Raw genomic sequence first — 24,446 nt, 5'->3', positions numbered from 1 at the left:
TGGTCCAGCCCAGAGCCCAAAGCAGCTGCCCCAGGTACCCAAACTAGAGCACTTAGGAAATTCCTCTAGTATAGAGAAGGCTATTTTAGTGCTTGAATAACAAAATTCAAGCCCATCTGCTGGAGCGAGCGGGGTCAATTCAGGACCACACACTAATGCAGTGCATGAAGTTGCTCTTTGTGTCAGGTTTGTCAAACCTTCGACAACAATTAGGGGTTTGGTCCAAGTAAGAGGCAACTTAAGTGCTCTGAATCAGATCCCAAAGCAAATTTGCAGCAGGTCTAAGTGACCAGATGAGGATTCCTTTTGCATCCATCCATGGGCCCTCACCATCCCTGGGAGGAACAGCAAGCAGGTGGGTTTAGCACAGGGGATGACAGCAGCTCTGAGAGTGCCCTGAGAACGGACAGGAAAACCAGGGTCTCTACAGATGATTCTTCCTTCCACTAGTCCCCAGAGGATAAGGACAATGGACGCAGCTGTGTAACAGGGCAGGTAATATAATAAAAACATCAAGAATAATATAATCACCTGCTGTCTCCCAGATATTTCAAACACACTAATTTTCCTTTTGATTCATATGGCCCAGCAGGTACAACTGCATGGTTTATGTTGCCCTCCCCAGGCCCCGCTGCAGAGCTTACCCCGTGCCGCCTTGTGTCCCTTCCCCTCCCGTGCCTTGCTCCTCTGCCGGCACTCTCTGTCCTGGCACTCACATCTACTCGGTCCAGTGCAGCGTAGCACAGCTAGCTGCAACGTCAGAAGCAGACCGTGGTGTTAAAACAGTATTTCACCTTCCTTTAACCTGCTTTTTAAGGACACCGCAGTGATACTACTGCCTAACAGCACTCATGTTATCTCATTTAGCAGCATCTTAGATAACTCCCTCCTATACTGCACTGAGCTGTATGATGAACAAGTCACTTTTCCATCATGGATTATCCTGCACTTTCAGTCTGAATTCACAAAACCATCACACCTTCCCCATTCAAATATCTCCTAAAAATTCCTTTGTGCCTTCAAGTTATAAGCTCAAAATAATAATAAAGGCTCTAGGTTATCCTTTCTTGTGGGTTTCCCAGTGACCTTGGCTGACTGCTTTAACAGAAAATGTTCTGCACACCAAAAAAATGAGCCCACTGGCAATTCTTAGAAACAAATGAGCTAAGGAAAAGTCCTTTGTGCGGTTCCAGCTCCTCTCTTCCTCAGTCCCATCCACTGTAGCTGTATAATCATCTCTGTTTTGCCATTTTCTGTTACACCAGAGATTGGGGGAAAGGGGTAGCAAAGAGGCACAGGAGTCTAGAAGAAGACCAAGACAGTAGTGGGCAGCTTCTCAAAAATAAAATGCAGTTCTATTAAAATCATCTTTTATTTTTGACATTCTTTTTCCATGTTTCCTGCCCACTGCCCCTTGCATTATCTAATTAAGTCCCTAACTATTTAGGGGCAGCTTGGTGTCACACTGTGTGCATCCAGCACAATGACATCCTTATGGACTGGGATACATACATGGGTGCTACTAAAATAGAAATGAAGCACAGTTAGCTGTATGTGCCCAGCTAGGTTAAAAAAAAGCAAAGGTTCAGGTCCAGATGCAATTCAGCAGCACTGGAATGACAGCACCCTAAAGTCAGTAAAAAAAAAAAAGTCAGGGCTTCTTTATCTCCGGCATAGCACCCAGATAACGTGGCTTGTCGGCATCTGGACCCACACTGGTGAGTCTGCTGCGACCTGCACAGCTCCACTATTCAGGTCTCTGCTAGCTCATGCATTTCTGCACTGTACTCCATTTTGTAGTGTCCATATAATCCTCTGCTGTCTTCTAGATATTTAATACACTGATTTTCTCTAAGTCTTGTTCAGTTCACTCAGGAGAGAATTAAACAAACAAACAAAAAATTCCTAAGTGAAGAGACTGTTTCCATACAGATGCCCTTGCAAATTAAAATTTCATTAAAAAGGAAGAAAGCTTTCCGTTCTCGCTAAAAAAGCTGATACTCAAGAAAGGGTGGGTTTTTTTGGAAAAAAAGGTTATTTTAAGTTTTCCTCAAGCTTACGCAAAAGAGAAGGAGCTCAATACACCTGTGCACGGAATTGCTCATTTTCACTCTCTCTAAATGAGCCAGACGCTCATCCTGCACATTGTGAAGTAAACCAGAAAGCATTATGTGCAAACATTTACAGCATAAAAAGCCTCGTCACCTGGGATACTTGCTGCTTCTGAAAATTCTGATCAAAGATAAAACCCAAGACAACTCCTTGTAATCAATTATGCACAGATAGTCCTCAGCGTATGAGCGATTCATAAAAAATAATACTAAAAACATAACATGGATTTACATGCAGAAATGAAATACGGACACGGACAGAACACTAATCTTCCGATTGGTATCTTAAATCAACAATCCCAGTTCTTTAAGCGAGTCTCTGGCTAAATAATGCTTCCTTGAAAAAAATTTCCAGCAGCCCTTTAACCGCTCTCGCTTGCACAAGAGGAGCTGCAGAGACACAGCCCAGGACCGTGTGAAGGTTACAGCAGGCTGCAGTTGGGCATCAGCGCTACAACAAGCTGGGCGCAGGTTTTCTTTCTGCGTAGGCAGAGATGGTTAGCCCCCCGTACATCCAAAAAGCACTCATGGTGCAAAGAAAGCCATTACGTGACGATCTGGCTTTTCTTGAAAGAGGGACTGCAATGCACAATGGCAAGTCAGACACGATGTGTAGCAGGGTCCCTTGCAGAAGTTCCCCTATACGTACACCCCCCTATACATACACCGACCGAATGCAAGCTGCAATGATCACCCTCCCACGATAGCCACTAAATTCAGAAGGGAAGTTGAAGATGTATTCGGATTTCGGGCATGTATGAACATTCTCTCATCATTGTCCTCACTAATACCAAATTCACACTTCGAGGTCTTTTCTATGTCTTTTTCACTCAGCCTTATGACATTCAAGTCAAGGAATTCACATCGCAATGTCAATCCTTTCATCAACTTTACACCCTCCAAAACCTGTAAAATATTTGTATTTCCACATGAGGATTTATTCCTGTTTTGTTCTAGGTGACATCCTTTTGTCACAGGTCTTATACATTTTTGCCTAGGTGAGCCCCAAAGAGTATGCAGTGACTTAATGAGCAGATCAATTACTGTTCATAAGAAAAGATACTGTCTCTTTAAAGGTTATTTGAAGGTTGATTGCTATCTTATTGCTTATATCCTGCAAATCTATTCAGCCTTATGAATGAATTTGACCTTTTTATACTTACTGGGGAAAAAAAACCAGAACAGAAGTTAATTTAGAGCTCTATAATACAACACTTTTTCCCAGAGAAATGAAAGGGCATTCAAATCGATACCTGCACAATAACACTCTGATGAATGTTTGCACCCAATTTTCTCATTTTGCTAACTTGAGATTGGGCATTTTGAATAGTTCTCAAAGAACATATTCTTTATGTGCTGTGAAGTATGTGGTATTGTGTCCAAACAATGCTAGAGGATAATCATTATAGGAGTATCACTGGGCCTGAAAAGGTCAGTTAGTTAGAAATGTCAGCTTTCAATGCAACTATGCCGGACCTTCCTGTGTAAGGATCCAATTAAAGGGACATGCCAAGGTGCATGGAAACATCATGGTGACCCAGCATAATAATAAGGTATTGTGGAAAAGCTTGATATTTTTCTTCAAAAGTAATGGATTAGCCTTTAGCATATCTTCTCTGCAGTCTTATTTTGACTTTGCAAATATCAGTTATTCTACATGTATCCAAAAAAGGTCAATTTTTTTAAATGCAAAGGTGGGGATGAAACAGCTTTACTAAAAGTAAATATTTTGCAACTAAATGGAAAAAAATTCTGGTTTCATAACTGGATCAGAAAAGTGTCATTTCAATAGATCTCAGAACTGATATTTGAGATGGATATAGATGGTGTTTGGCGAGAGATGGGGATAGGTCAGGGGAGAGGCAGAAAGATCAGGGTGGACTTATTCTCTTGGGACGTGTTGTGAGTGAAGACTGTCCGTGCAGGGAAAAGACAGTGGGAACAGCAACACCGTTCAGTGAGCATGTAGCATCTCTGCAGTCGTTACTCCGGCAAATGGAGAGGTATAAGTAAGAATTAGAAAGGTACTGATCTGCACGAATAAGTAATTACAAGCAACAATATTACTTCTCCTTATCACAGCAAATGGAAATTCTTATAGCTTTTCAGATACAGTGAAGATGAGGAATTGGATACAGTCAAATTTCCTAATTAGCCTCAGGACAGCTGAAACCAACCTAATGGCACAAAAAAAAAGTCCACGTTTTCTCTCTGCTTTCTGTTAGTACTTCATCTTGCTAAAGTTTCATCAAGTCTAGAACAAACTTCATCCTGTAGTTTTAGGGTTCGGCTAAGACTGACAACACTGGAATTTCACTTTTAGCTGAGACTTCAGCGTATATATTTTATTTGTATGGTAAAGAAATTCTTGTACTGTGGGTTCAAACAAACCATTTGGTGTCTGTTGCCTTGCTGAGCAATGAGGTACTGTCCCCCCAAATTATTTTACATTATTGTGGGCAAATGGGTGGATTAACATCCAGTGTCTTAGTGATATGAGAAATAGTTTCACTCCTATCCATCACTGAGCAGTAAAAGACTCAATTATTACTGGAAAGGTAAGTAATTTCTTTTCTCCACCACCTTTACAAATAAAATAGCATGTGAGGCTTCACCAACAAACACGAACAGTAATTATGTTAGGCTGTTTAAAAACTCAGACACTATCCCTTGACACATACTTAGACCAAAATCAATGTACTATTAATTAATAAGGATTAGCAAAAATAGTACCCGAGTTTTAGCAGCAAACAACTTTCTGTCACGTTTTATTACCCTGTATCATTTTTACTAATATCTGTCTTACAGCTTCATGACTTTGAGTTCATATTATTTTCATGCTTCAATTAGAAAGAAGTAGATAGCCAGACTATCCAGAAAGGTAATGGAAAAGTCTTGTAGGGGGGCTTAGTGGTGGAATTTATAGTTAAATGAAACTTTCAAATATACCATAAAACTTCTCCTTCCTTTACTTAGTTTTACTTGAGATCTCATAAGCAGTAATATGTAGAAATGCAAAACTTAATCAGCTAAAAAATACAGCAAATCCCACATATCACTTTATGCAATGCCAGGAGAGTAGAAATATATTTTCCTAACCAGAGGAAATTAACTAGGCAACAGGCCTGTATCTATAATTTAAAGCAGTAAAATATGTATGGCAGAAACTAAAGCCACCTTAAAAGAATTCAGTGTAGCAGTGTATCACAAATTAATGAAATGGAGACATTTTTAGAGCATGCAGCACTGACGATATTAAAGGGGGGAGAATATTTCACCAGATAGATCAGTCTGATAAATACTTTTAAAATCAAGCTTTTTTCCCTGTTTAAAAGTGTAAGAGCTTGAATATTAGGGGGAAGCACACACAAATTCATTAACATTTCTGATCAAATCTCAATGCCGCTCTAAGGAGATTAGAAATATCTTACTCCGTCCCTGCGTGTAAACATCTAATGTGGTCAGAGAAAAATCTGAGTAAATAAAAAGGCAGGAATTATGGAGTCAGCTCTTAACTTTATTTCACTTAAAACAGAGCTGAAAGAGACTTAAAATACTTTATATTCCATGCTGTAGCCAAGCTGGGCACTATGGAATATTCAACTACCCCAGGTTTTTTAAATGCAATCAATTTACTGCTGCCAAATGTAGTAGGTTTATACACATCTGGGAAACATGCACCTACGGTGCTGATGAATTTCTCCTGACATTGGACTCATTTCAAGAGAATGTTATTTTAAATTGGCAGTAGAGAGACTGGTAGAGAAGGATAAAGCCCTGAGGACAGCTGAATCAAAGAGAATTTCAAAAGAATTTTCCTGATGGTTCTTGGATAATATCACATGTTAGCTATTTTCAAAGCCAATAGTTTCCAACACACTTCCATTTATGGTATCAATAATTAAAAAATACTTCAGTGGGAGATGAACTTACCTTACCGAGGAGTGAAACTGGAAAGCTATATTATTATCGTAAACAGAGGAGATGCAAAAAGCTTTGTCTCCAAGGAAAAGCTATGGAAGCAGGAATATCTTATTTGCAACTATTGAGTGGATACCACAAAATGTGATGCGATTATATGGTGCATGTTCAAAGCGTTACTAGAACATGATCATGTAGAAATTAAAGGCAGATCCTCAGCAACTTTGTGCAGCAAGGCCAAATTAAACCACCTGAAGATTTGGTTCTAAAACCCAAAGTCAACTAGAAGAAGTGTTAAGGGAATGTTTTGGATCAAATTCAGAGGTAAAACTAAGTTTAAAGAAAATTGAAATTACCAAAACTTAAACCTCATTATGTCCCACTCCCTGCCAGCACGTCCCTGCCAGCTACTGATGAATTTTTAACATCTTTCCCCCACCCCACTGCGTACCTCAGCTCTGACTCCGGCACCCTGAACCATACAGCACCTTACAGTCTAATTGTAACTCACGTGTCAAGGGGCAAGAAGAAAGGAGTGTGGCGAGAGCATTGATAAATTTAACTTCACATTCCTCTGGCTACTCAGCAGTAAGGCAGAGCAGTGAGCTCCCCTCCGCATTTTACACGGGTGTCAGTTACTTCAAAGGAATATATTGGAGCGTGAGGGAGTCTGGCTCGCTCCCAGCTTATGCATCATTTGTGTCTGGCTGTTTCTGGAGACCCACAGCAAAGCAAAGACTTCCTCCAGTTTGGGGCGCATCGCGGAGCTTTCCGTAGCTGTTTTCTTAGGGGTGCTGGAACAGGTCAGCTCTGTATGTTGCATACAAAATCTGTCGCTGGAGCTGAAGCTCTCACCCTCTGCATTTCCTCCTTTTCTTTTTTTTTTTTATCCATTTTTTTTCCAGAGTGTCCTCAGTCCAGGTTACAGATTAATGATCTATACCTGTTCAGTTTAACATACAAATGTGCCTCTAGGTCAAGCATCTGGAGTAAGGCAAGAGACAGCGGCGGGTCGCCCTCACAGTGTGGGCTTGGCACAGCGGGGGCAGGGGGGGATTCAGGGCACGAGGAACAAGCGCCGCTTCCTTCCCATCGGTGACTCCTGGGGAATCGTGCAACAACCGCGGCCAGGGGAAACAACGCGACTGCCGTGACGTAACGTTAAGGTTACCCACAAACTCTCTTTTGAATGTTTTGTGTCTTAACAGCTCTTTATTGACATTATTTTACCTTGCAATTAATCTCATTAATTGGCTGATCAATTTTTGGAAATTTTTTTAGTGGCACATGGAGAAGAGCTGTTGTAATACCTGCCAGGGATCACGAAGCGATTCTTGACTAAATGTACAAAAACTGGTTCGGGAATTTCACACACGCACAAAAGAAAGATGATATTCGTCATGACAGAAGTGCAAATCGCAGAGGTCACCTTTGGTTTTGAAGCCCTTTGTCTATTCTTACAATTAAGCAATAAGGCTTTGCTGGCTGATACTGCTTGTGAGACACGGAGGACTTTCATACTATAAATAAGGCTGAGTGACCTCCACCACAAACGAAAGCTGCCTGCCTGCGGCAAGGTGGAGAACGGGAACAACTCCCAGAGGATTAACAGCTGCAAATAAATAGCCCAGTCCCTAATTTGAATCAGTAAATTAAGGGATGACAGTGATTATGGCTGATCTCGGCCATCATAAATGATATCACGACTTTGTAAAAGCAGGCTGTTGATGTCAGATCTTAGAGCTAGGACTCAAAGAATGAAACATTTAAAAGTTGCAGTCTCCGAAGATAGATGAAAGCCTCAAGACTATGAGTTATTTTATTTTATTTTTGTATTTGTAAGGCCCAAACTAGACCCTTTAATCCACAGGTTGACATTTTCCAATCCTACTTGGAATTAAGTGCCTAACTCTTTCAGCCTCTTCGAAAAATCTCTTAAGTAAGTTTGGCCTGATCCAGCATCAGGCTTCTTTTGAAAATGCCTTTACTGAATGCAAAACTGTAGGCACTCAATTATATAATCACGGCACAAATATTAATTTTTTTCCTATGTAGCCAATTATTGTAGATTTCTGGCTAAATATCAAAGGGTAAAACTTGTATTTCAGAAAAAATGCATGTTACAGAAAGCCTTTTCCCCCCCTTTTAGTGCAGTATGTCTACCTACGCAGTTATTGAAAGCTGGTTTAGTATTTAGCTATTTTGATCCTTCCAACTAATTGCTGTGTTGATTTAGTAGATTGCTGTATTAAACTAAGAGATCTGAAGCGATAGCTACTTACTGTGATCACATCTATGCACAAACTCAACTTAGTCAACCCTTTCATTGTTCCAGTGAACACTGTATCTGAAATTATGAGGAAGGTATCATAAATTCGTTTTACAGAAAAGTCTCACATTAAGTTACTCTGGTCCCCACCCCTCCTTTTCTCTTATTAAACAAAGAAGTCTGTGGGCTTTGGTGCCCTTATCCAAGATCTGAGTGTTTATTATCATTAAGACCTTCAGAGATATTTTTCTTTTTCCTCTAGAAATAGGGAATGCTGAAGATCCGAAAAATGAAAAATGTGCCATGTTTGTCCTTGAAGTTACAGTCAGAATAGTGACAATGGCTGTATCACACTGTATTGTTGCTTTTATCAGCAAGTGCCCTGAGCATACATTAACATAATTGCAAACTGCATGAAAAGTGAACATGCAAAAATGTGATGCAATTGCCAATAGCCTCAAACATCTGTCCCAACAAAGTGTTCCTCCTCCTTATTTTAATTCTTATTATTTTAACAAGGTTAGTGAAGGAGAAACCATGTCACAGATGATATCTACATTTAGAGTGTCAGAACAATTATTGATGCAAAATTGTTATCCAAGCAAATGTGTGTCACATTTTGTTCACTTCCCATAACACCTGTTCATTTCGCTAACACATTATTCCCAGTTAAAGCCAGAACTCATTAGTCCCAGTTAAAGCCAATCTGAAAGCTTAATACATACATACATACATCTGAAAAATTGAAAAAGTTAACCAAAAGGTAGCACCATTCAAGCACAGTGTACATCTGGTGGGCAGCAAACTTCTGTAGCAGCTAATGGAAAGAAACTGAGCCAGAAAAATAACCATAAATTAAAAGCCACCCAGCCTTAAGAGCTGAGATCAAAGAGAAGCACTATTCAAACGACCTGCATTCCAGTCATGGTGCTGAGACCTTCAAAACGCACTATGCCAAAGAGCCCAACACTTTCCCAGTATAACATGTTTTGGTTTATCTCCTCAATAGGCAAGTGACAGAAGCCGTTATGAAGCAGATCGTTTAGATCATTTTAATTTTACCTCAATATTTTCTGACCCACTTCTGGGTTCTCCAGACCTAAGCCTGGACCTCCTGTCTCCCACCACGCGCACAGAGGACCACCGTCTCCTTACTCCCCAAACTGTTCATGTTTGCCACCAAGGAAAGTCAAACTTGCATTTCTGTGATACTTGAACACACATTGTGAATTCGAGGGCATCTGCCCTGCAGGCATACCGCTAACTGTAACCCCAGGAGGCTTAAAGAAATATCAGCACTCAAATTCATACAGTAAAGGTCTGAAGAGGCAGCTCTGTGAACGGATAACTGCCCGGGGCTTTGCCAAGCACAATATAGCTGTCACTTGTTATTACGTGAAAGATTTTCTGGGGAACAGTGTTTTTCATTTTGCATGTCAGAGACGGGGGAAAAACACATTTAGACAACCATCTCTTTAAGAAAAAGAAGAGAGCCGTGTGGCAGAGCTCACTTACCAGGGCTGGTTATTGTCAGGAGGTCAAGCTGCCGTTTCTGCTGAAAAACAAATTATAAAAGGAATTGTTAAAAGAGGACTAATTTTAGTGGGTCAGCTTAGACCTGCAAAGTAAGTGTTCTGACATTTATAGCAGAATTAATTACAAGTTACATGGCTCACAGTAACTCTTTTGGATGGGATCCACATGTACTTTATGAGGAAGAAAAAAACCCTTTGCTCAGTCCTTTTAATGTGTTTTTATTTGCACTTATAAAGTGTTACTATTTCTTTTTTGGAACATATACTTGAAATGGATAGCTAGAAGCACAGATGGACCCATATATTTATAAAAGTGATTTCTGATTCCACAGGGAAGAAGACAGGGAACCAAGACAAGAAACTCCAAGTTCTTTATTCTTATCAATCACTGACTCATAGCCTGCATGTGATCAAACACAATTATATCGCCTTGGGGTGAACCTTTCAAAGACACGTAAGAGGACCTAGACAAACTCAAGGCTGATAAAAGGAAAGCTTCTTTTCATACTGAGCGCAGTCAGCCCATGGATCTCATTGCCACCAGATATCCCTCACCCCAAAAACTTGCCAGGCTTGATCATCACTGAATATTTGTACAGGTAGCAAAATACAAGCAGTTATAATGGCAAATAATCAAGTTTAAACAGAAGAGTGGTTTCTGGAAGTGCTGCAAACCTTCACAGGGTAAGCCAACCTGTACTACGGGAAGGTTAGGAGAATTTTTTGCCTGGAACAAGCTATCCCACCAATGGCTTGGTGATGGTGGGGTGTGTCTGAGGTTCCCTTTCCCCTGTAACATGTAGCCAAGGCTGTTGCCTACTCCACGTTCCCAGCCGTAGGTGACCTCGCCACCGTTGCCTCCCTGTGGCCTGCCACTGAAATTCATGTGCTCCTGGACTATTATCATCCTTTTCAACCTTCCTGTGAGCTGAGAGATTTCCATCACCAGCAGGCCTTTCCCCATCTCACAGACAGACTGGTAAAAACTCCTCTCTTTTACCAGACAGACTGGTAAAACTCTTCTTCATAGCACTAACTTACTGTCTTCTCTCTAACTTTGCCCAACGCTAGTGTGTCTAGCTGGCATTGAAGATTATACTGTCCAGTTTAATTTCTCTCTCCTAATCTGCTCAATAATGTCTGTGTTACTTTCATTTATTGTCAGCCCTATTGATCTTTTTCTAATCTAATTCTCATCACTGCATTCACTGTATTCCCTGGGTGACAGCTGAAAGTCCTTGAGGAGGAAACATTGATTTGGTATTCCCTACCGTGAACGCTCTTCCTTGGAAATTATGACTGATGAAACTCCTTCCCAAACCCATCATTTCTCTATAAGTAAAGATTCACTGGCTAAAGTGTATGGACACAGTTGATCATCCACTGAATATACTTGAGCTGTATGCCCAACAGTGAATGCGGCCTGCTGGGAAGCTGAGTGGGGTGCCAGGCTGAAAAACACATTTTCTGAAACCTTCCTGACCTTCAGTACCTTAACTACCTTAACTCTTGTACAATGCAAATCATATTTGTGAGAAAATCCATTCCTGTCTGCTTTCATAGGTACTCCTTGTTCTCTTAACTCTGACAAGTCATTCTGACTATGACCTTAGTGGTGTGCTTGATCACATTTGCTTTATTATCAAATACGAAGGCCAGCCTATGCCGAGCCTTTTTCCAGGTGTGCCAGGGTAACTGTAAAAGGGAGCAGAAGACCCTGCTGCTGCCTTGTGTCACCTCCACAAGAGCCATTCAGAAATGCTGTCCCTACTCAGTTGGGTCTGCTCACCCCACCCTCCTTTCCCAGGGAGCAATAAAGTGAAGTAAGCAATAGTGTAAGCAAAGGACCCACCTCCCCAGTGGGAGCCCTAAGAAGAAACGTCTCCTAATGAGCTGAATTTTACATAGAATCTGTGCCTTAATCCTGATTCATATATACAAAGCTATGAAATGCCAGGGCTTAGCACCCACTGGGCCAAAAGCTTTGCTTACATTTCGCAGCACAACTGGAACCCCAAATGCTTTACGTCAAATGAACAGCTAGAGCAGAAAATATATATCCAAAGCCTATACTCTGTGAAAGCTTCTCCACTGGGAAAAAAGGTGGAATATAAATATCCTGCATGAAAGAAGCTTGCAAAATGTAGAGATTTGGAACAGAGAGAAAGGCATGTAGCCCAACTGGCCCCTGGTCCTGACTTGACTCTATTAACTAGGGTAAAAATAAACATTACATAAAAACCTAAATAGCTTAACTTGATACTGCAGGAAAACAAAATCATATAGAATAGGCTAAACAAAACGGGAAATAAAATGAAATTATTACAAGTCAAATGTTGCATTTGTAACTTTTTTCCTGTTTGGACATTGCCTTCAAGCTGGCCTTGGAAAAAACAAATTAACTCCAGATCCAGGAAATCTTTGTGTATGTGTTGAGCTTTAAGCACAAGTCATTTCTCTGACTTCAAGTGGAGCAGCACTGATCTTTTGCATCTAACACCTAACTGCTGCAAGGGATTTGAAATGCCACCAGGTTTTTGGCACTGGCTCCACCCAAACGCTCGGGGCTGGAGCAGGGTGGTTACTGCCTGGCCGGTGCACCGAGAGAGAAAAAATTTCTCTGCTCTGACCTTCAGCGGACCTTGAAGAGGTTTTTCTAATTTAGCTCGGCAAGGGAAGTTTGTGCACACTCACCCAAGCCCTGGAGAGGAGGAAACAGCAAAGTGCATTCCAGAATCATGCATTTAAACATGCAAAAATGCACTAATTATGGATCCAATCACTTTCCGGAAATTCAAGCCTGCTCTCAGACCTCAGGGGCTAGCTCTCTGCCGTTTCCAGGGCTCAGCTGGATGCAAGCAGTCTAGTAACTAGATGGATTTTTTTAAAAAAACATACAGACACACTTATGAGGAGCTATAAAAGCAGCAGAATTTGAATTTAAAGAGAGAGACATTACAAGTGTCACAAAGATTAATAAAATAATTGCATCAGAAGTATCATGGCTGTGGGGCTTTACATATTTGCTTCTCCCTTCAGTGCTGAAAGATGCAAATTGCAGCTGTTGCCCCCCTCCAGCATGATCACCCTCTCCCTGTTTTGACAGATTTCTTGAAAGACTCATCTCACAAGATGTCTGGCTTTTTTTTGTTCTGCCTTTAGTAATTTTCCACTTCTCAAACACCTGCCCCTACAGAGATGCTTGGGACTATCCCAATCTTCACTGCAACCTATCGTCCCAAGAATTACTTACAACCTGAGCACTGAAATGTAATGACTATTGTCCCTGGTCGGACGAGAGGTGACAGTTTCCCGGATCGCTAAGGCTGGATTTCACCTATGTTGACAAAAAGGCATTCCATGAGAAACACTAAAATGATTTCCACAGCATCAGCCATAATGTATAAGAGGCAAAGAGAAAGATTCCCCGTATCACCACAGTATCTCTATTGCTATAATCCTGTCCTACCCTTAAGGGGCAGCATCCTCATTTTCACTTTGCTGGCTATTTGAAAGCCCAAAGGCAGGAAGAGGCCATTGGTGATTCATACCGGCTTCCCACCTCGTGCAGTTTTCTATCCTTGGTACTACCCAGAGGCACAGTCCCTACAGTGCATTAGGGCTCTGCAGCAAACCTGCAGCAGATCGTGCTCACTTCCAGAAAATTAACACAATCTTTAATTAATGCAATAAGCACTGATGAGTAATAAATCATATTAAAATACAAGGAAGGCAAATTTTTAATAAATTAAGCATTGATTCACTCAATAAATATTCATCTACTAAGCATCAAGAATTCATTACATTTTAGCAAACCAGTTGAAAAACCTCGCTGGTGAGCTGGTCTGAAGTATGCAGAATAGTCCCTGTTCACCCATAATATACACTTATTTTTAACTAATTCCTCAATTTATCAAGTTAAACAACTTGCCTGAAAGTAAGTCTGGATTATTATTCCATTGCAATATGCAATTTTCTCGACACAGATTCTAACTCACCCCTCAGATCGTTTCTTAAATTTTTCTTGGTAACTCCCTTTCTGAGTACCTCCTTTCTCTTCCTTGATGTTGGTGGTCTTTAAAATATTTGCTGACTGGTGTCATTTAATTTTCACCTCAATTAACTCAGCGAGAGTTGCAAAACAAGAAAAAAAATTGTAGGGGGGTGTAAATTAACTCATTCATTTAAGTTTAGCTTATCTACGAGATGTTCTTTCACACTTTGCTCTCTGCAGCGTTCCTCCAACCTTTTATATAGATGTGGGATGTGCTGCACTTGCTTTGACTCTTATCTACAGATTAGCGAAAGAGAAGGAAAAAAAGCCAGATGCAAAGATGCCCCATGAGACTGATACGGAGCTGTTTCTGTAGCAACCGGTGATTTTCTTCTCATGTAAGAATGAGCCTAGTCATATCTAATTCTGAATGTATCTGGGCCTCACTTGCCAGCCAAAGCTGTGTCAAGTATAAAGTCAATACAGTCAGAAAGAGTGATAAAAAAAGCAGTTATAAAGTCATCTTCCTACTCCTACACTCCTCCTCCAGCCAGGATCCGAAAGATATCCTTACCCCTGCCTTGTGTCCCAGCACATCATCTCCAAGCCCCCAACTTCCAGCAGAGCTGGTAAGCAGAGATGGAGGTGGCAGCCAGCCACCCAGGTATCACACACATGAGGCTGCTCTACTGGAAGCTCCTTCAGCAGTCCCGTGCACCCACGTCCCAGGAGACGGCGTGCTCTGGTAGGGCTTTCTCTAGACCGCAAGGGCATCTATACCTGCCTTGCTCTGAGTCTCCGTGTAAAACTCCTAAGCCCAGAGCTGAAATCAACTTCAGCTTTAGAAAGCTCTTGTTGGGTTTGTGCCATTTCACTGCCTTCACTCTGTGGGCAGTATTTTCTGCAGCGGTGAACCCAAAGGCAGGCTGCCCATCTCACTAACATCTCCTGCCATAGTCCACCCACACGAAGCTGGAATTGACTCTCTAGGACCACAGGAGAACTTTGTCTTCCCAAATGTATTTTACCCAGCCTGGTCTCTGCTATTGATCGCTTCCATCTAATTTTAACGTGCTTTGAACAAGTGTCTCTCCCTACCACCTTCAATCTACTATGCAATTCAGAGGGTTTAAAATTGAAATCAAGTGCATGATTTCCACCACCACCCCCCCGAAGTTTTGCCACAAGTTGTTACTAATTGTGCCTTTTCCTTTTAACTTCTAAATTAGCGCTTCTCTTCTATAAACTCACTGTGTTGACATAAGATCAATTGAAACCAGTGCATTTTCTCACAAAATAAAGCTGAGTATGTATCGAAGGGTGAATTTCACATTTCTATGGCCTTTATTATTGCCACACCCTGGCATGCCAATGCTTTTGAAAGCTGTTATATTATAACATGATATAATATTATATCATGAAAGAACCCACAAGTTCAGAAAAAGATCAAAGAGATCCCAAGTATGCAACTCGGCATGGTATGGATGGCACAACACAGCTGCCCACAAGCACCACCATAAGCCTCCTTGGTTTTGCACCAGAGGGATTTACAGTAGAGGGGAGGGAGGAGGGAGAAGGTGCAGAGAGGGAGAGGTTAAAGGCTGCGTCCCATCCTTTCGCATTGCTACGGGTACAAGCTGTGCACCTCGGTGTGTTCTGCTCCTATACAATAGATGCTTCTGTGAGAGAGGAGTATAAACCTTCTTTCAGTTGTTTGTTGTTGGACAGTTTAAGAAATATTCTGGGCTAATCAACATCTGGAAAAACTTTCTGATGAAGGCTTAGATAAAGGAAGGTGTTAGAAAAAACTAAATATAACTCAGTGAGCATTTCACATCTGTCTAGTTTCTCAAATGCAAGTTTCACTACTTGTACCCTCCTTCCCTTCAGAGAGCAAGACTTATCTCCAAAGAGAAACTCTTGATTTAAGTAATGACCCCAATAAGCTACTAATTTGAATCCTGTTAAAACGGGTAATTTGACGATTTAAAGCTTCTTTTTTTTTTTTTTTAAATTACATTATGCCAAGCAATAATCTTTTCTTTCCATCCTGAAATCACAGGCTTTTGTTCATATAATGAAGCAAGGTCTCACATTTTGTACTTCCTTTGTGATCAGCTGCTAAAGTTTCCTGGTATAATGATAAAGCGAACCAGCCATCTTGTTGACACTTGACTGGGATTTTAGTAAATTGCATCTGCTGTAGCCTACTCTGTGGAATCAATTATTGATAATATAGGTGTGGGAGAACATTTACAAAGTGGTTTGGGATGTGTTATCGCTCACGCTAAGAGCGATAATGAGCATTTTAAACCATTTTAACAGTGATCTCTACAGCCATTTGATCGTTGCAATATTTGGTAACTTGATTCTGGTTTAGAATTAAAACCAAGTCCAAATGATGAAAGGCAGCGCCAAACCATTAAGCTACTTTACTCATCCTCCCAGTTCACATATTCTTCTACTTAGTATCTGACATCTGAGTATTTCTTTCCCAAAACTTAAGTGCCAAGGATACATGGTACTTTCTTATTTTTCAGAAATACTGCCAAACAAGTAGCTAAGACCTCTCCTTCTCCCTTTATCTCAAGAATGCAACACTCATGCATAATGTTCTTAGAGTCCTGTTGTGTTCAAAAGCTATTTAGAAAGAACATTAATACAATGAAGGTTAAGGAAAGATTGAAAAGCCATGCGACGTATCTTTGTGCACACATACAAACACTCTGTAGTACCTATGGCAGTAGTGGTAGGTCACAGCTCCAAAGCCTTGGTGAGCGAATGACTACCAAAAGCAGTAGATCACTGCCTAAAGCAACAGCCCTGGGAGGCTGAGCAACCCGAGCAGCTGCACAGCGGAAGCCATTTGCAATGTGCATGCTCAGTTTTATCAGTCACACAAATTCACAGCCTGTTCCACATATTCTTGAGTGACATCTGCTGGTGCTTTATCAATAGGTTCCCTTATTTGCATATAGAGCGCTCATAAAGATAGTATCCAGGCTCTTACTGAACCACTAGGAATCAAAAAAAGCCCATCAGTTCACTACAAATATTTGCAATCACAACAAAAAGTCTATTTAGTTAAGACTATCTTATCTCTGAAAGGAAGGAGAGGAGGAACGAACTGCTTTGGAATGAACTGATTCTTAACTTTGCCAATGAGAGTTATGACGACAGAAAGCCTCTTAAGTTTACTGTCCTTCTGCTTCTGTAAAAAACAAGGATCCTTATGCACCTCAGTGAAGCAACGCAAAGGTATATTCGTAGCAACTTTATGGTTTGATGATGTTACTATGCATCTTCTCAGATGTGCATGTAAAAGGACATCCTTGATTAGATAATAACAGTCTCTTCTTAACCCAAGTCAAAATGTGGCAAGCAAATCCAATCACTTTATTGAACCCAACTGGCAAACTTGACTCAGAGCTCCCAATTTCATAGGCTTCTATCCTCCTTGTTAATTCAAGCCTGAAATGCTGAGACAAATTAATGCACAGATAGTCAGTGCTCTAGTCACCCCCCAGCCTGTGTAGAGTGTGTGACTATATGGAGTACATACACAAACACTGGTATTTCTGCCCCAGTAAAGACTGGGGAAAAAGAATAGATGATATAGTCAATACCTTGTCTGTGCTTTGTTCTGCTGTTCCCCAAAAGCTTTGGGCCTGCAAGAAATGAAGGAAGAGAACGAGGCCCATTTCTCCATGGTCAGACCCTACATCCAGGATGGACTCAAGCCTCTTTGTAGTTCCACTAACAAAAAGGTGGCTGTGGTTGTGCGCACGTTTTAAATGAAGCATATGTACTTATACTGCAAGGATTCGGGATCTACTCATTCCACAATTTAACTCAGCATTTTAAAGGGTTTGTTTTGGTACCAAACCACCATGCAGGTTTTTCATAGTTTGGTGTATTATTATGTAAATTGCAGAGCCGTGGTTATAATCCTGTGCTTGTGACATCAATTACTTAACGCCTATAGAGATTACTGTAATGCCACAAACAACGGATTATGTCTTAAAGTATATAGTAAGCAGCAGGAGCTAATAAACTCGTCTCTTTAAATTTTATTTATTTTGAAAAAAAGAGTAAACAGGGGCAGGAAAAACTGTACAGACCACACACAGTGCCATTACCAACCAAAATCTATACATGACACAGATCACTTTAGGCATTGCACAGCCATTCTTTAGTTGTGAATTCCTGTCTTACATTAAGTTTTACGAAGGAAAAGAGCAGCATTATGAAAGCAATTATGAACTTTGAGAGTCCGCCATTTGTTGGGGGGGGGTAAGCAACAGTGTTCAATGAATGTTTAATTAGGAAAAAAGCATATCTACCTATACCAGTAATGGGATATTGACTAACCAGCCATTGTTTATGGGCTGTTTTAGATAACAGACAAGACAAATTAACCCCCAACATATGCAATTTTAGAACTAAACATGCAGTTGTAGAAGCCTGTGATAACACAATAAGGGAGGCAAAAATCCAGAGGTTTACATCCCTGCTCTACCCCATCTGGACCTTGAGATTGAACTTCAGCTGCTTACATCCAGCTACGAGTGCTCTGACCAGCAGATCATTTCTCCCAAACCTTCTTTTGCTGTGTATAACTAACTAAATATTTATTGAAATTGGGACTTAAGTTCCAACGTTTGCATCCAACCTGAATAGTTTAGCTACCAGCTAGTAGCAGTTGCCCTGCTCTCTCCATGTCAGCTAATACTAAATCTAACAAACTGTCATCACGCCAGAATAGCCAGCACACTGGTGGTGAAAAGGCTGACTTGGGTCCAAAGAAAATATTGTTTTGAAAAAAATGTAATTCTATGAAAAGAGAAAAAAAAAACACCTAGAACTCTGAGGGATTTACTGGGAAGTTTTCTGAAACACGAGAAATTTTCACTAGAAGAGTCCTTCTTTGTAAGAAGTAAAATACCTTCTTGTTTGGGAAGCAGCATGTGTTTGCACTTGCTTTGGCTCCTGCTCTGTATTAGAATTCTGCTCAGGGCAGCACTTAACTGGAAAACAAAGCTCTGAATTACAGCACTGACACGATCCACTTCCTAATACACCTGAGCCCAGGCAAAAGAAACACATCTTTGATAAACTTTTAAGAAACAGGACTCCTGTGGTTTCACACATAAGGATAGCAATACAAATGCAAGGAAGAAAAAGACATATAAGACATGCAACACAAGTAAATTCCTTCTGAATATAAGATTTCCCAAAAATGATGGCATTTTCATGCATAAAACTTATGGACTTAAAAAGTCCCTGTGATTCAGCCACAGAGTGAAAATAAACATGAGAGCGCACAACTTCTCTAGTTGCCATTTTCTCTGACTCCTTAAAGCCTAAATCCCTCCCCCTCCAAGAGCTCCCTGCCTTTACTTCTGATTTTGTGGGAATTATCTGGTTGTGTTTATCTCAGGTGTTATTTTCTTTTAAGGTGTTGGAGTTTGCCTGAGATGCAGGTGAGCTGTGTGAGAACACAGCACAGCAGTTTCCAGATCATAGTTCCAGTGGTTGAAGGGTGTTCTGCAAACACTCAAAATATATTCCCTTTCCACTCAAAGATGGCAATATTTAAAGGCAACCGAGTGGCTCTATACAATGGTAATGTGTGCTATTTTATTTAGAAGAAACCTCAATAATAGTTTGTATTTCTGGTATCTCGCATTCAAACATCTCAGAAACGTAAACATTTGACAAAGCATATTTCAGCTCTACAAGCAAACCAAACTTTTTACCTGTAAGCCCAAGTGGCTGGGCTTTCTGTGTAACACAAAGCAGAGTAAATGTTGGGAGAACTTTATGACTGCAAAACGGTGTGCATGAGATCTACAGGCTATATCATCTCCAAAATCCTTCTGTAGTGATTTGTGCCATCACCATCCAGTTTCAAAGCTACCAGTCTCACACCTACAGCTCCACGCATCCAAGCATTCAAAAGGAAAAGATAGAGCTTGTTCTGTTTTGATAGTTTTGCACTTACCATTACTATAATTGTATATGTGTACACACATAAATATATTGCATATCTGTATGTACAGTCACAGACACATAAACATTCATGTATATATGTGTATGCAGGTGTGTATATATTGAGGTGTGTCTATTGACTTCTGTATTGTACAGAGAGGAGTAAATGTTTATAAAACTGTATACACACACCACACTTACAGACAAGGAGTCGATACAGGCTATGTATTGTAGATACAGAAGAAATACTCAAAATTATCACACCTATCCAAGACCAAGCTAGCATTTTGTCACCAATAGAAACATGGCAGCACACACATTTCCTAGTTAAAGCAGCATCTCTTTAAGGAGCCAAAGGAAATCAGTGTGAGGGGAGTCAATGGAACTGATTTCCAATGCACCAGACTGGACAATTTCATTTTTTAATCTTTAGCTCTGAATTCACTGGCCCTCCACTCCCGTCACATTCACTTCTCCTCTCTCTTTCCCTATTTCCTCATTTCCTCCATCCAGCAGAAGTGCTATAGCCCGGTTTTACCTGCATTTTCAAACTGCTAACATTGTGGGAATGTAAACCACTAAGATAGGAAACATCCGATTCCAAAGACTTGCACAACAGCTGGACAAAATCAATATTTTTTCTTTTGCAACAAGGGGGCAACCAACTCCACCCCTCCAAGTTCTGCTCTGGCTGTCAAGGCACCATTACAGCCAAAGACTTTTCTGCAATAGGGACAGGCAGGAGGGAAGGGGGAAATAACTGTGTGTTTTCACATTTAATTTAGGAGCATTACTTTATCTGAAACTCTTTCCCCCTCCATACTGTGCAAAGTTCCTTGTTTATTTTGTATAAGTCAAGACAACGTGATCAAAATAATAGTGAAAATTTAAATTAGAATCTAGTATGTGTGGACAAATATATAAATTTATATGCCCGACTATTGTGGTCTCATCTAATTTCAAGCTTTTCATCTAATTTCAGTTTGAGTCTGTTTCCTTTCACAATCCATGGCAGTGAGTTAGTTTTTCTATTGCTCAAAAAAATCAATTTTTTTCCAAACCAGACCACTGCTTGTCATATTCACTTAACAAACGATTCAGAGCATCCCAATCTTCATTCTTCTAAAAACTGCATATTTAATTACAGCCCATGAAAGCACTGTCTGGAGAAGTCAAATGGCAGCAATAAGCGTGAGCTATCCCGGAGGTAAAAAGAACAATCTTACTTTCCAAACAGACCGAACACTTTCTCATTTGTTTCTGAAGCATTTTTTTTTTTTTTTAGCTTTCTATGGCACATACTAAAATCATTACTAAATCCCTATATCTGAATATCTTGAGTCATAGAACTTGGAACAAGGTCCACTCAGGTTGCAACCTGTATCAGAACTCCCAAAGACTAACAGGGCAGCGTTGGGACTCCTTACAGCCGCTTCCAGGGTCACTCTGCCTTTGTACACTATCTAGTGTAATTCATGTTTAACCTAGGGGTGGTGTCTCTAGGATTGTTAATTAAAAAAAAAAAAACAATAAAATGGAACCAAGGTGGCATTTAGCTCTCTACATCCAAATTTGAACATTTTTATCTCACTTTTGAAATGTGGCATTTTAGCCCAAACCCTTCACCCAGGTGCTTTAAACTATTCCAGAGGCATTTTTATTCACAATGGTTGAAGAGAGCTATATATGTCTTACACAATATGTCATGTTATATTAAAGGAGAAAATAAAAGTTTGGTTCATCAAAATCACCGAGCTGAGTTAGCTTGCCTGAGAGCAGCCTGGAATGGAGATCTGTGTAAGAAAATGAGGCCACCCAGATATTACTATTTTGTTCCTCTCTTCAGTCCATGTCAGGTTATTCTGACTAATAGGGAATAACATTTGTCCCATACACTGAACAGAGATAAGAGCTCTGAAATCCTCTTTTCATTAGCCTCATTGCTAACTGTTTCAAATTATCGCTCTTTTACAGTTGTTCTATAAGCAATTCATTGCGGACCTGCTATCTGATATATCTCATAGTGGTTAAAAAACACAGACAAATGCTTGTGAAAAATCTATGTGGTGACTGACAAATATAAGCCTGTTTTGAGAAGCACCCAAGGCATGGGGACTTCATTGGAAGAGAGAAGGGAACCAAATACCCTATTAATCAATTTTTACATGAAACTGCTGATTTTGCCTCACAAAAACCTGCTGATTTTGCAGTTACTTCAGGGTTCAGTCCAACCAAAGGCTGACGTTCCCCAGTTTCCCTTGCCGAGACAGTCACTGAAGACCACGTCTCTGAGAGTCAGATCTCCAGAAGACAAAAGTTGAGATTTACTCATGTACCTGTAACAAACATTTAACCAAGGATGTAGTAACTATGCCATGGGGTTACTGCAAAGCAGTTGTTCTTCGGGCTACACAGAAAATATATTTATCTCAATAATTTGAAATGTGGATGTTTACCTATGATTTGTGAGTCACTCTGAAACTTCCAGTTTTTCCAGTTTTCAGAAAAATATAGTTCTGCATTTAAACTGCTTCCATTGCCCTTATTTACATTCTTCATTTATTAGAAGAAATCCAAGAGGTTTCCAAACGTTCATTGAATATCAGCCTTAAAAATTAATTACCTAGATGTTAACAACAACATTTACACACTGTGTGTGGAAAAGCATTTTGCTTCCCCAAAGAGTACATATTTTTTAGTTAGCAAAAGAGCTCTGGTATGTCAAGAGTAACTCATGAGGAAGTATCAGTCCATCATTTCAAACCAATTTCACAGTTGCAGGAAAGGTGAACAAAGTTTCCATAGGTGAACATGTGAGGAAAATTTATCCTTGTTCTTACCCTGAACTCTGTTGTGTCAGACAGCTATATTTCAGGAATGTTTTTTTTTTTAAAAGACCAACACAAATGTAAATGTTCCAATTTACAGAGGCAAAATTAGGTGTCAGATTCATTCCTGTTCCCAGTGAGTTTAAATTTTTCTTTTGGGCACTGAAGACAGAGAACATTTTTCCTTTTGAAAGGTAGCTCCCTCTGCCGCGGTCCTGCGGGTTCAGGTTGCAGAGAAACGCGGGGCCGGCGCAGGAGCACAGCCGCCCCTGCCCTCGCCAGTCCCAGCCTCCGCAGAGGCAGCCGGGCCTTACCAAGCAGCTAGTTTATTCCCCACAGACCACTCCAAAAGAAAGTCTCTCTACTGTGTTAGCCATCAGATACATAGCTGGACTCGTTTACAACTGGAAAAAATATGAGAGCTCAAGTCTTTTTATATCCACAAATAAATAGACAAAACAGTTCAGACGATACAATAGAATTAGTATTTTCAAATGAACTTTTTAATGAAGACTGAATAGATTTCCAGCCCACATGGTCAGAAAACTAAGTAAAATCATTGGGGATTGTTAAAAAGATCCTTGAGAAAAAAAAAAAAAAAAAAAAAAGAGAAAAAAAAAGGTGGTTTAAAGATGATCTTAGGGCAAAAAAGGCACTTTATATACTAGGAGCTGGCAAAGCATTTCACACAAAAGGAGCAGTGGCAAAGAAAGTGTTAAGAGAAGAACTGAAGATAAAAAGATGCCATTAGGAAGCTGGCTTTGGAGGAGATTACATAGAAATAAGACAAAACTTTTCTTAAAAACAAATAAGCAAACAAACCACCTCACCCGGCCCTCTGATCAGCAAAGAAATCAGAACTGTCGGCTTTCATCCACCTCGTACAATAAACCTAAACTCAAAAAAATAGTTAAGTTTTGATTCAAGCCACACAAAGCTAATTTTTACTGGCTACAGCTTTTCCTAACTGGGTGTTTTGGACTCTGAGGAACATGAGATTTTCTAGGTTGGGCAGTGGTTTAGTGTTGCTACAGTGTCAACTTTGAATTATGCACAGATTTTTAAATATGGAACTGTTCCTCTACTTATGATGACAGGCACATTCACATCATATAAAATTGGGAATGGGGAGAACTAAACAAAGCCAGTGAGTTCTGAATTGATCACCTAAAACATCTGCTGTATTGCTTAGGAATTGCAGCACATATGGTATATAGGAGCATCCAATATTTGGAGGCACACTACCTATGCAGAACATCCATAAAATGTCAGAAACACCCATTTTGGTCATTTCAGTCTTAACTCTGAATGTTCTTCTTTTAAATAAAATGCATAAAATTATTTTTGGGTTGATTTTTCTGTTTTATCACATAGTTTGATTGCAGTCAACTTAGCTTCTGCCCTAAGTCTCCCGTATGTTTCTGTACAGCACTGAGAATACTAATAGTGTTCAAAAAGACAACAAGAACATAATGGAAAAGAGAAAGAAAAGTTATCATCTAAATGTGATCCTTCCTATCTCAGCCAATCTACTCCTTGCATTTATTCTGAATCTCACTGCTATTATGGTACAATAATCACACAGCAATCTTCACGCAATACCTATTAACAACAAATCATCAATATGCGTTTCTAAACTGGATTTTACTCTGATGCAACAATCCTGCTATGTAAAGCTCCAGTCTTGCCATTTTCAAGAACAGCTGACATGGAGTGAATTAGGCACCCAAATGCCTTTTAAGCGCTAAGGTATTTTTGAGAATCTGGTCCTAAGCATCAAAATCTCACTAAAAAACA

The 24,446-nt window shown here is 40.2% G+C and overlaps 1 protein-coding gene across 3 annotated transcripts in view; it reads right to left on the bottom strand.

Annotated features, from left to right (window-relative positions):
* The window catches only part of LOC142084804 (BEN domain-containing protein 5), a 971,351-nt gene that overhangs the window by 440,427 nt on the left and 506,478 nt on the right, over positions 1 to 24,446 (bottom strand). For all 3 annotated transcript variants that reach the window (XM_075155802.1, XM_075155804.1, XM_075155803.1), the window contains one exon: positions 9,817 to 9,856. In XM_075155802.1, the coding sequence (XP_075011903.1) occupies positions 9,817 to 9,856 (40 nt within the window). The remainder of the gene's footprint in view (positions 1 to 9,816; positions 9,857 to 24,446) is intronic.

The sequence above is a fragment of the Calonectris borealis genome, chromosome 8 (assembly GCF_964195595.1).
Source record: "Calonectris borealis chromosome 8, bCalBor7.hap1.2, whole genome shotgun sequence".
Classification (NCBI taxonomy): domain Eukaryota; kingdom Metazoa; phylum Chordata; class Aves; order Procellariiformes; family Procellariidae; genus Calonectris; species Calonectris borealis.
Note: the sequence above shows the minus strand (reverse complement) of the source record. Positions and strands in the feature narration are given on the sequence as shown.